The sequence below is a fragment of the Polypterus senegalus genome, chromosome 4 (genome assembly GCF_016835505.1).
Source record: "Polypterus senegalus isolate Bchr_013 chromosome 4, ASM1683550v1, whole genome shotgun sequence".
Lineage (NCBI taxonomy): Eukaryota > Metazoa > Chordata > Cladistia > Polypteriformes > Polypteridae > Polypterus > Polypterus senegalus.
In genome coordinates, this window is record NC_053157.1 from 155003392 (window position 1) to 155016063 (window position 12672).

The window sequence follows — 12672 nt, forward strand, 5'->3', positions numbered from 1 at the left end:
ACAAAGAATATCTGTATGGCAGGGTAATGAGAAAGAAGCCCTTTCTGCACTCACACCACAAATAGAGTCACTTGTTGTATGAAAATGCTCATTTGGAACAAAATGCTTTGGACTGATGAAATGAAAATTGAGTTATTTGGTCATAACAAAAAGCGCTTTGCATGGTGAAAGAAAAAGACCGTATTCCAAGAAAAACACCTGCTACCTCCTGTCAAATTTGGTGGAGGTTCCATCATGCTGTGTGGATAGTTCAGGGACTGGGGCCCTTGTTAAAGTCAAGGATCGGATGATTTCAACCCAATATCAACAGATTCTTCAGGATAATGTTCAAGCATCAGTCACAAAGTTGAAGTTACACAGGGTTTGGATATTCCAACAAAACAATGACCCAAAACACAGTTCTAAATCTACAAAGGCATTCATGCAGAGGGAGAAGTACAATGTTCTGGAATGGCCGTCATTCCCCTGACTTGAGTATCATTGAAAATCTATGGGATGGAAGCAGGCTGTCCATGCTCGGCAGCCATCACATTTAACTGAACTGGAGAGATTTTGTATGGAAGAATGATCACAGATACCTCCATTCAAAATCCAGACACTCATCAAAGGCTATAGGAGTCGTCTAGAGGCTGTTATATTTGCAAAAGTAGGCTAAACTAAGTATTGATGTAATATCTCTGTTGGGGTGCTCAAATTTATACACCTGTCTAATTTTGTTATATTGTATATTTTCTGTTAATCCAATAAACATAATGCTGAAATACTGCTGTTTCCATAAGACATGTCATATATTAAAAGGAAGTTGCTACTTTTTATGTAGCCTAGATTTTATTCCTTGGTGTTACAACAGAGATTCAGTAAATTCTTGCTAGAAAATAATTGGCTCTGTTTCAGTGCTATGAAAATTAACTAGTTTGGATTGCTCTGTGTGCACATCAATTATTACTGTATTAAAGCTAAGCTCAATGACTATGAGTACATTAGTCTGTCTATGTTTAGAGTTCTTCCTAGATGCCAAGCTTCTTATTTTTTCACAGATAGTTAAGCTTGATAACTTTTTGAAGAATCTCCTTACCACTGATAATACTACCATTGTGCTTTTTTCAGTCACAATTTGTGTAAAACGGGTACTTAGCTTATTGGGTAATTTAAGAATTTTCTTTCCTTTTTAATAACCACATTCTGATATTTTATAAGACCTACAGGATATTAGCCAGTGCAAAAATATGTTGGTCATTGTCATGTTTTCCCTTTACCCTTCATAATAATCAAAATCCATTAATGTTTAAATTTGTACACTTTTAAAATCTACACCACTTCTTACACAGCAATAGTGTACTCTTGTAGCTTCTCTCATTAAGTACCTCAGGGGTACAGTCATAATTATTTTGTGGGTCCATAAAAAATTTGTAGACATAAATGACAAACTACAAAAACTCATCAAATAAGATCCATTGATAGCTGTAACATTCCTTTTTGTCCTTATTTTTGAAAACATGAAGATACAATTACTCTATTAATCACAATGCTGAAGAGCTGCATTGACCAGGACAAATCAGCAATACACAGTTGACTTCAGAACTTCTGAACATTCCTCATCTGTCTCTCACTCTTACCTTTCATAGCCATAGCTTCTAAATAAACATGGTAACCTCAAACACTGAAACGAATTTCATGAATTTTTACTTTTACTTCTTGACAGTACTCCCATTAGAGATCAGCATTCACCTGTTCATGGTAAGGAAAGCATGTGTGAGCTTCTACAGAACCTTCCTGGTTAATTGGATGTTTTGTGAGAATTTCTTTGTAGTTGCCTGAAGCTCACTCTTCATGTCCAAGCAAAACTCAGGCCACACCCTCAGCTTCAACTAAGATGCTGACATATCTACTGTTTAAAAATCTTGAGGACCATCTTTGGAGGGGACTGTTTGTAGGCATAATGAATTATGAGACTAATACTACAGGCAGGCAGTACATTCTGATTATGTTCTGAATTTTTGCAGATAGTACACAGCCGCACTAGATTTTTCAGTAGGCAAAATGTCATTTTAAATCACCTTACTTAAAATTTATGTTTTTTAGTTTATGAGCAAGTAATATTTATTTTAACTGTTAAGTGTAATGTTTATCTTGACCTTAAGATATATTTCAAAGTAATGAGTCTTTTGTGATTAGGCAAATGTTTTTTTGTGTATTAACATTAAAGTAATAAAATGGTAAGATATTTAAATGACCATATTTATATTAAAATATTTTTTTAATATGATAATATTAGTCAAGATCAAACAATGTATGTGTCTTAAAGAATTAAGAGCACATTTAAAGATCACACAAATATATAAAAATAAATATATAGTATAATATATATACATTTTTTTTCTATTTAGCAATTTTTAGATTTGTTGGCTGGGGATGAAGAAGAACATGCTGTTTTGTTGTGTAACTATTTTCTAGCAATGGGAAAAAAGGCTTGGCTCATTATTGGAAGTGCTGTTCCTGAAGTAAGTAACATGTTCAGTCGAATCAAGTACTGTATTAAACTATTAAATATTTTATGAAATTTCTAGTAGCACAGTACAATGGAACATATTAATACTCAGGAGCATATAGATAAGAACTCAGCCGCATAATTATTGTGTCATGCTGTTGTTGCATCACATTAAATTAAATATAATTTGTTTTTGTTTTTTTTCTCCAGCCGTCTGGAGTTTTTTTTTGTTTTTTCTGTCCCTCCTGGCCATTGGACCTTACTCTTATTCTATGTTAAATAATGTTGATTTATTTTGTTTTCTTATTGTGTCTTTTATTTTTCTATTCTATATTATGTAAAGCACATTGAGCTACTGTTTGTATAAAAATGTGCTATATAAATAAATGTTGTTGTTGTAAATTAGTTATTTAAAAATTTTGTTTTAATATCTTTTCAGTAATTGTAATTTTTACTGTAAATTAGCTGCTGAAGCCACTGACCATGTATTATTCTTTTAATGACTCTCATTTAAAATGACTGCTTACATTTCATGTTCCTCATATGCTGTTTCTTTTATACCCAAAGCTATTGTAAAATATATTATTTATTATTTATCATCAATGAGATTTTAAGCATCAATACAAATTATTAGAAAGATTTATGATTGAAAATGTGATTTTTATTTCACTACTGTTATTAGATTTTGATATCATTTTTCCTTACATACAAAAATATATTTTATTTAGGGGCCAACCTCTTATGTATTGACTCAAGAACATAGCCAATTCATCATTTGGAACCCAAGCACAGGACAGTTTTACAGTCAGTATGACACTTTCTGCCCATTGCAAAGTGTTGGCTGCCTTGTTAATGCTGACAATGTAAGTACATAAATGAAAAATAATGTCAAAAATGTTTTTCAGATAAAAGTGAATAATGCTAGTCTAGTAATTTATTTTAGATTGTTAATGTTACAGTATGAATACTTAGAATGGGCACAAGATGGTACCTGATGGAACATCAGTATTAGATTTTGTACATTCCTTTAATGGAAATGAAGAGAAGTAACAATTACTCTTCTGCTTTTATTTATATTTATGATATTAAGTTTATTATAAATTTTATATAAGTATCTACGTCTACATTTATTTTATTAATTGTTCTTTAAAAGTGTTTTTATTTTTTTTGTTTTGATAGAGTGCCATGAGTGAATACTAGTCATAATTTCCAGACTTCAATGTGTATTTTTATTTGATTTTTCCCTTCTGAAGCTCATACCATTCTATTACTGACAGTCAATCTGTTTTCTTAACTCATACAGGGTAATTTTTGTATGTTTTCTTTATTTCTTCATTTTCATGCCCACCTAATGTAATTACAGTACATGATAGACATTTGGCACAAGCCAGGAACCAACCCTGATTCCAACTCATTCTATCACACAGTACATCTAACACATGCATTATTATTATAATTACTATTTGTTAATGAAACAATCAGTTTACAAAGCTACAGTATCTAATAGCCCAAAAATATTATTTTCATTTGGCAGCTATAAGACATTAACTCTTTGAGGGCTTAATATTTTTTTCAAAAAACTCAGTTTCCTGAAAAGCACACAAAGCAATGATTTCAACATAAAACGTCTTGCTACGTGCTATGGCTGCTGTTGGAGCATGTTTGGCAGCTCTGGCGGCAATGCCTGCACAGGGGCACCTCGATGGACATCAGGAGTGCACAGTGGGCCGGCTGCCTGGCTGTCTTCACATTGCCGGTGGCCAGCGGTGGCAGTTGCAGTGTGACGCAATATGGGTTGTACCTCTTGTTATCATAAGTGGTGGTCCTCCAAGGCAAACACTGCTGTAGGTATATCAGCTACACAAATGATCAACTGGGGACTGATCAGCTGATGACAAGTCCGAAAAGTCAGAGTTTGATTCAGAGATAATATGTAAAATGTCCATGGAGTATTTAGTCTCTCTCCAGATGCTGATGCCTTTTTTGAGGTTCTTTGTTCTTTGCTACTCATGCAGGGAGTCGAGGTTAAATCAACAAAGCTACTTAACTTTCCTTCTAGCAAAGAGAGTCAAACGTAAATGTAAGGGCGAGTTTTGTTGCGGTTTATAGCTGATTACCGTCCTCTACCTCTGAATTTCAACAAAAGTTGACATCAGCCCTGAAAGAGTTAAATTATTTGTACAAATTCCCTTGTAATTTTTTCTGTGTTAATTTTAATCATAGTGCTTTAGCAGTGTAAGAGACAGGCAATATACAGTAGTTGTGATTATTAATTTTAAAAAAAACTCTATTAGCAGTGAGATGATAGTAAAATTCTCATGTGTACAGAGAACAGTAAAATTCTTAGTTGCATGAGGGAGTTCATTGTTTTGAGATGACAATTTGAACCATATAAGTATTTAAATTTCTATAAAAGAATGACAATGTAGTATCCCCACTCCTAGTAAAATGCAATATTTGTATATTAAAGAGTTTCAAATACATAATTTAAGAATGATGCTCTTTTTCTGCTTTCAAACTGTATAAAGAACATAAAGTGTTGTTCTGAAAAATGAATACCTAAAATTATTATCTGCTTATCGTACAGGTCAATTTTTATAAAAATTTCCATCCAGGAAAACTATTAAGGGACAAGTCTTGTTGAAGTTAATTCTTCACAGTTATAGTGTATATTAGTTTGCCACATGAAAATACATTTTAAAGTAAAGCATATTTTATAAATTTTAAACATACCAGTTATTGATTTTTTTTGAATACTTGAGGAATTGGTCTTGCTGAGAATGTAATACAAGATGGAGTATAATATCTTAGAGTGAGTAAATTCACTGACACTGATACCAATCAATCTGTATATTCAATGGAAGAACATACAAACACCATGTAGAACCTGAACCTATGAGACAGGAATGACAGCTCTACTACTCTGCTGAAATTAATGTGTGTACTGAACTTACTAAACTTCAGCCTGTTTTAAATTAGGTGAATTGATATTGCTAAATTGGCCCGTGTGTTTTGGGTGTTTAGGGAAGGGTGGGAAAAAGACCCTTTGATTGCTTTCAAAGCACAACTATACTGGAAATAAAGGAAAACAGATATGTGTTGTATATAAATGTTTTCATTTTATTTAAATATTTTATTATTAGGTTGATAGAAAAAATAATTATTGTACCAAAAGATTTAGAGGAGCACAAAGAGAGCAGGAAAAATATTTGATAGGCAACCCGCTAACCTGGGGAAAACTGGGAAATGGCCATTAAATGAATGATGATGATGAAATATTTCATTATTGTGTCAGCTGTTGCTTTCAATGACTTATGATTATATCAATGCTGCTTTACTAACAAGAAAAGTTACATTAAATAGGGCTCTCCCTGATGCCAGAAGTGGTTTTCTACAGATGGGATTTAAAAGAGCCCAAGACTGAAAAAGTTTAGTTTGGTTTATAATCAGAAGATATGCTAAGGCAAGGCCTCACCCAGGAGAGAACGGGTTGTACTAGTGAAAAATAAAAAGGAGAAGTGAAAAGCTTGGGCAATAAGACAGTCCACTCCCCTTGTTGAGGAAGGTACATCATGGCTTCAGGATGTTTGTTTTTCTCTTTTACTCAGACTTTTTATCATTCCCTGTAGCATGGTGTACTGTACATTTGGTCTCCTTGGCACTATTACAGATGTAGTCGGATGCCGTGAGGTTACCTCTTTCTGCTATACCACCAATAGATTACTTCAGTATAACTCAGGATTTGTTCTAATTATAGATATTTGTGTGTTTAAATGGGATCCTGTTTTTAAAGCAAAGATGTTTTCAGAATACAACTATATGGTTATCACCAGAGGTGGGTAGTAACGAGTTACATTTACTCTGTTACATTTACTTGAGTAACTTTTTTATAAAAATTGTTCTTCTAACCATACTTTTTACTTTTACTTGAGTACATTTGTGAAGAAGAAAGGCTACTCTTACTCTGCTACATTGGGCAACACTCGACTCGTTACTTTTTTCCATTTACACATTTTATACACTATATTTTACTTGGAGAGAAGTCGCCAGTGGATCAACTGCATGACTGTTTCATCAATTAGACATAGCAACAATAATAACATGACTCCATTTCACCAATCAGACGTAGCAACAATAATCCCATGACTCCGTTTCACTAATCAGACATAGCCATGCAGTCACATGACCACACACAAACTTCTTGCGTCTGCAGCCTGTGAGAGACTTTTTAGTCATACTGTACAGGGCCTCCTGTTCACTGCTAAACGGTCAAAGCTTCACTGCAGGAACCTTGAGAGCCAACTCCTACTGAAGCTTAAACATCACTTCACTGAATGAAGAACAATCACGTTTTAACCAAACAGGCACAGGCACAGACATAGACAGTCAAGGCAAAGTGAGACTTCTTATATGTGCACAAGCTGCCTTGTTCTAATTTTATTTTCTATCAGCTGTGCTATTTGGAGGGCAAGTGAGTATGCGTATTATACTGTCAGTGTACGGTACTGTATATCTTCTTACTGTAAGTAGTTTGCACTGTTCAAACATACATGTTACCTTCTGTAGGTATTGGCTTCAAAAGCTTTGTTGTGAAAAACTGAGATTTGGAACTTTGTGTTATTTGTGCACCTTTATTTTGTAAAAATCCATCCATTCTCTTCCGCTTATCCGAGGTTGGGTCGCGGGGGCAGCAGCCTAAGCAGAGAGGCCCAGACTTCCCTCTCCCCGGCCACCTCCTCCAGCTCCCCCGGGAGAATCCCAAGGCGTTCCCAGGCCAGCCGGGAGACATAGTCCCTCCAGCGTGTCCTGGGTCTTCCCGGGCCTCCTCCCGTTGGGCGTGCCGAACACCTCACCAGGGAGGCGTCCAGGAGGCATCCTGATCAGATGCCCGAGCCACATTATCTGACTCCTCTCGATGCGGAGGAGCAGCGGCTCTACTCTGAGCCCCTCCCGGATTACTGAGCTTCTCACCTTATCTTTAAGGGAAAGCCCAGACACCCTGCGGAGGAAACTCATTTCAGCCGCTTGTATTCGCGATCTCGTTCTTTCGGTCACTACCCATAGCTCATGACCATAGGTGAGGGTAGGAAGGTAGATCGACTGGTAAATTGAGAGCTTTGCCTTACGGCTCAGCTCCTTTTTCACCACGACAGACCGATGCAGAGCCCGCATCACTGCGGATGCCGCACCGATCCGCCTGTCGATCTCACGCTCATTCTTCCCTCACTCGTGAACAAGACCCCGAGATACTTGAACTCCTCCACTTGGGGCAGGATCTCTCCCCCAACCCTGAGAGGGCACTCCACCCTTTTCCGGCTGAGGACCATGCTCTTGGATTTGGAGGTGCTGATTCTCATCCCAGCCGCTTCACACTCAGCTGCGAACCGATCCAGAGAGCTGAAGATCACGGCCTGATGAAGCAAACAGGACAACATCATCTGCAAAAAGCAGTGACCCAATCCTGAGTCCACCAAACCGACCCCTTCAACACCCTGGTTGCGCTAGAAATTCTGTCCATAAAAGTTATGAACAGAATCGGTGACAAAGGGCAGCCCTGGCGGAGTCCAACTCTCACTGGAAACGGGCTCGACTTACTGCGGCAATGCGGACCAAGCTCTGACACCGGTTGTACAGAGACCTAACAGCTCTTATCAGGGGGTCCGGTACCCCATACTCCCGGAGCACCCCACAGGATTCCCCGAGGGACACGGTCGAATGCCTTTTCCAAGTCCACAAAACACATGTAGACCAGTCGGGCAAACTCCCATGCACCCTCCAGAACTCTGCTAAGGGTGAAGAGCTGGTCCACTGTTCCTCCTGAATCCGAGGTTCGACTATCGGACGGACCCTCCTCTCCAGAACCCCCGAATAGACTTTTCCAGGGAGGCTGAGGAGTGTGATCCCTCTATAGTTGGAACACACCCTCCGTCCCCCTTTTTAAAGAGGGGGACCACCACCCCGGTCTGCCAATCCAGAGGCACTGTCCCCGATGTCCATGCGATGTTGCAGAGACGTGTCAACCAAGACAGTCCTACAACATCCAGAGCCTTAAGGAACTCCGGGCGTATCTCATCCACCCCCGGGGCCCGGCCACCAAGGAGTTTATTTTGTTATTTATTTTTACTCATTTTTTATTTTATTTGAAAATAGCAGAATTTGCACATTATTTTATATTTTTGTCTGTCTTACATTTCTAAAAAATAAATCATTTATTATGATCAAACAGTTACTCAGTTCTTGAGTAGTCTTTTCACCAAATACTTTTTTTACTCTTACTTGAGTAATTTTTGGATGACTACTTTTTACTTCTACTTGAGTAATATTATTTTGAAGTAATGCTACTCTTACTTGAGTACAATTTTTGGCTATTCTACCCACCTCTGGTTCTCGCTTTGTTAACAGTCAAATATTCTGCAGTCTAGTCTGCCTTACAGAAACAAAAAAGGAAGGTGGTTGTAAAGATGTTGCAATCCTTTCTGGCTTAACTCAGACTGCTTGCTCACATTTTTCTTTTCAGGGTAAATGAGTATGGTTCTATGTAGTTTACTTTTATATCATTTGTAAGAGACTTTCCGTACAAAAAGGTTAAAATATGACTGATAGTAAGTCATTCCTCTCCCATCCTTAAAATGGTGTGATTATGTCAGTAAGAAGTACTCAGAGAAATGAATAGTAAAGTCACAATTAGTGTAGGAAGAAAGGTGCTGATAGCACATCTTTGTTTACACACCTAACACATATAACAATAGATCAATTAATACCTTCCTCATCTTGAGTGAAAATTCTCAAAATTATCCCAGACACTGTACAACTAGTAAATACTTCTGATGTAAGGTGAAATATCCACATTCAAGTTTGCAGTTTTTTTCTTGTGACAAGGATAAGTCAGCTGAGAAATTATGTGGTTTTTCACTGCTAATAAAGAAGTCATTTTATTTAACTAGGCCACTTAAAAAGGAAGCGTTTTTACTATTTCAATGATGCACATACAAGATGAAAAGTAGACCAGCCTACTTTAAACAAATGTAGACAGCTCACTTTATGAGTTAGGGTGTTATTTAATGTATGCACACTGTTTGCCTGACATCCTATTCTGTTTTTGCAGGCAGATAAACAAAATATTTGTTTTTTACTGAATAGTTTAAATTTTTTTAAAAATCTAACCTTGTCCCAGCAGCTTGTCTCCTAACAGACTTACTCTCTTTCTGATTGTTTCTGGATCTGATGTGATGAAACTTTTTTATGCCAGAAGCCAAGGGTTACTAAAAGAGCACAGTACTCTATGATGTATTTACTTGTTACAATAAATGTATACAGATGTTTTCTTCTAATGGCTTTTAAATAAAGGCACTTTGCTCATTTTATAAATTTCAAATACCATGTATTTACCTGTGTTTCTGTTCTTTCTCATTCTTTGTATTCTTTATTTACATTATATTTTAAGGTTACTAGGAGGCTCCGCCCCCTGCTCACTTCGCTCGCCAACCCCTGTGTTTGTTTAATCGGATATACAATTTTAAGTTTTTGTTTTTTTTTTTTCTTCTTTGGAATCGTTGCTTTAACTGTTGCGGGACCACAGAATCTCATAGCGTATGGTCCATAGTTGTGTAAATCTACATTTTGTGCATTGAATGATGTGAAGGCGAAAAGACTTTGTTTTGTGCTCTTTGCCTTTTATTTCTATTTTTTCAATTACACCTGGTTCTGATGATTATTTACCTTTTGTTTGTGCTAATGCAATCTTTACTATCTTTTGTTTTGATACTGTAGCGACTGACGTAGTAAAGTGTCACAAAAGTTCCACTTGAACAATCGCCGACTTTGTAACTCCAAACACAACTTTCTAGCACCCTCTCCAACCCCTCCTCCCCGGGTCTCGCACCCCTTTACCGCATCAATCAATATCTTCCGTGCTGTACTCCGCCATCCCTCAATCGGATGTAACAGTCACTTAAAACAAAAAAGGCTTGAACTTGGCTGGAATGCTACAATACTTTCAAATTTTACTGCTTTTACTTTAAAGCTTCATTAAAAACAATACTTTGGAATTACCTTTTCTTCCATATCACATTGAATTTTGATTCCGTCTTTGGAGACACATTGTGACAACGCAACATATAAAACTGCCCGTGAGTGGATATTGTTTCTGTTTCTCTAATAAATAATCTGACTTTTTTGTAATGTTTGTTCATGTGATTTGTTAATTGTCATAGCAAAATCTATTCTCACGGTAAACTGTAAACCTTTTAATACTTTAATTATTGAATGTCATATCACAATCTCCCTTGGTGTCTATTGTTATTCGTGGAATATATACTTTACCTTTCTTGTCGCCTGTTAAAATTTACATTGCTTCTCCGTGATCATAAATATACACCTGACCGAATTGTGTATTCTTTGAAATGAAACATGTTGTTGCTTTGACTGGTGCGGGAGCACAGATTCTCATAGAGTATGGTCCATTATTGTGTAAATCCACGTTTTATGCATTGAATGATGCGAAGGTGAAAAGACTTTGTTTTCTACTCTTTTTCTTTTATTTCTGACCTCGATTTGTCCTGCTATTTTTTCAATCACACCTGGTTCTGATGATTAATTACATTTGCGCTAATGCGGTCTCTACTATCTTTTTTTTCATACTGTAGCGACTGACGTAATAAAGTGTGACAAAAGTTCTACTTGAACAATCACCGTCTTCATAACCCCAAACACAACTTTCTAGCACCTGCCCCCCACCGCATCAATCAATACCCCACTATCAGTCTTTCGTGCTGTATTCCACCCTCCATCAATCGGACCTAACACTGACTTAAAACAAAAAAGGCTTTAACTTGGCTGGAACGCTACAATACTTTCGAATTTTACTGCTTTCATATTCTGTACCTTTCTCTGCATGTTTATCACGCCATTTGTTTGAGCCTTTATAATTCCACTGCTTTCATAATCTTTTATCTGCCTTTTTTCTCTCTCAAAGGTCTCTTTTCTCCACGCTGCTCTTTCTTCTTTGCTGAGAGCACAGGATCTGTTTGTGCTACTGCTGGCTGTGTTCTTATTTGATAAGAAGGGTGTGTCTTTCAAGAATCTAATGTTCCACCTCCCAGCGAGACGGCCCAGGGACAATCTCTTGGCATCAAGTCTCATGTTTACGGTCCCTGCGAGGCTCCGTGGCCAGTCTTTTTTGTCTCGCGTGTCTTTTAAATGTCTTCCAAGAACTTCCGAGAAGATCACGTATAATTGCCCTGGAAATATCCTTTCCAGGATTTTTTTTATATATAGGGAGATCATTTTTGAGAAAGAAGGCAATATCTGTCCAGAGATTTTACTTTAGAATTGTTTTTAATCACATGTTGGTGATATTCATAAATTTGTGTTGGTTGATTAATATAACCCTTTTCAAACATGTTGTTTTGTCTCTTAGGTTTGGTTCAACATACAACAGTATAATGCTCCTATGAGAATGAGCTTTGATATTACTAAATCCAAGTTCTGGAAACCTTTTTTCTCAAGAAATTTTTCTCATCCAGGACTTTCCAGTATCCAGGTACTGTTGAAAATGGCTATTTATTTTTCTAAATAATGTCCATCCTGTGTAAGAAGTATTTTTTTAAATATAATGCAACATGTGCTGTTTGGTATGCATTGTTCAGAAATAATTTAAAGCTAAGGTGGCACATCAGTGTGAGCTTCAGGTTCATTTGATAGTACTGCTTTATAATAACATTTTTCAACCCATTCCTGAGTCTAATTTAATTATTACACATATACAAATATTTGAATCTGAGGACTAAAGAGAATTTTACATAAAGTCACTGTTCACTTTCTTCAGCCTTGTCAGTCACTTTCATGTAGAGCATAGAAAGATTTGAGGGATATAATACAATTTATTGTCACTAAAGTCCACAAGATATACAAACCGGATTCCAAAAAAGTTGGGACACTAAACAAATTGTGAATAAAAACTGAATGCAATTATGTGGAGATGGCAAATGTCAATATTTTATTTGTAATAGAACGTAGATGACAGATCAAACGTTTAATCCGAGTAAATGTATCATTTTAAAGGAAAAATATGTTGATTCAAAATTTCACGGTGTCAACAAATCCCAAAAAAGTTGGGACAAGTAGCAATAAGAGGCTGGAAAAAGTAAATTTGAGCATAACGAAGAGCTGGAAGACCAATAAAC

General features: G+C 36.6%; 1 protein-coding gene across 2 annotated transcripts in view; it reads left to right on the plus strand.

The window, feature by feature from the left end:
• The window catches only part of cc2d2a (coiled-coil and C2 domain containing 2A), a 103158-nt gene that overhangs the window by 83146 nt on the left and 7340 nt on the right, over nucleotides 1–12672 (plus strand). For both annotated transcript variants that reach the window (XM_039751510.1, XM_039751512.1), the window contains 3 exons: nucleotides 2388–2501; nucleotides 3217–3351; nucleotides 11907–12029. In XM_039751510.1, the coding sequence (XP_039607444.1) occupies nucleotides 2388–2501; nucleotides 3217–3351; nucleotides 11907–12029 (372 nt within the window). The remainder of the gene's footprint in view (nucleotides 1–2387; nucleotides 2502–3216; nucleotides 3352–11906; nucleotides 12030–12672) is intronic.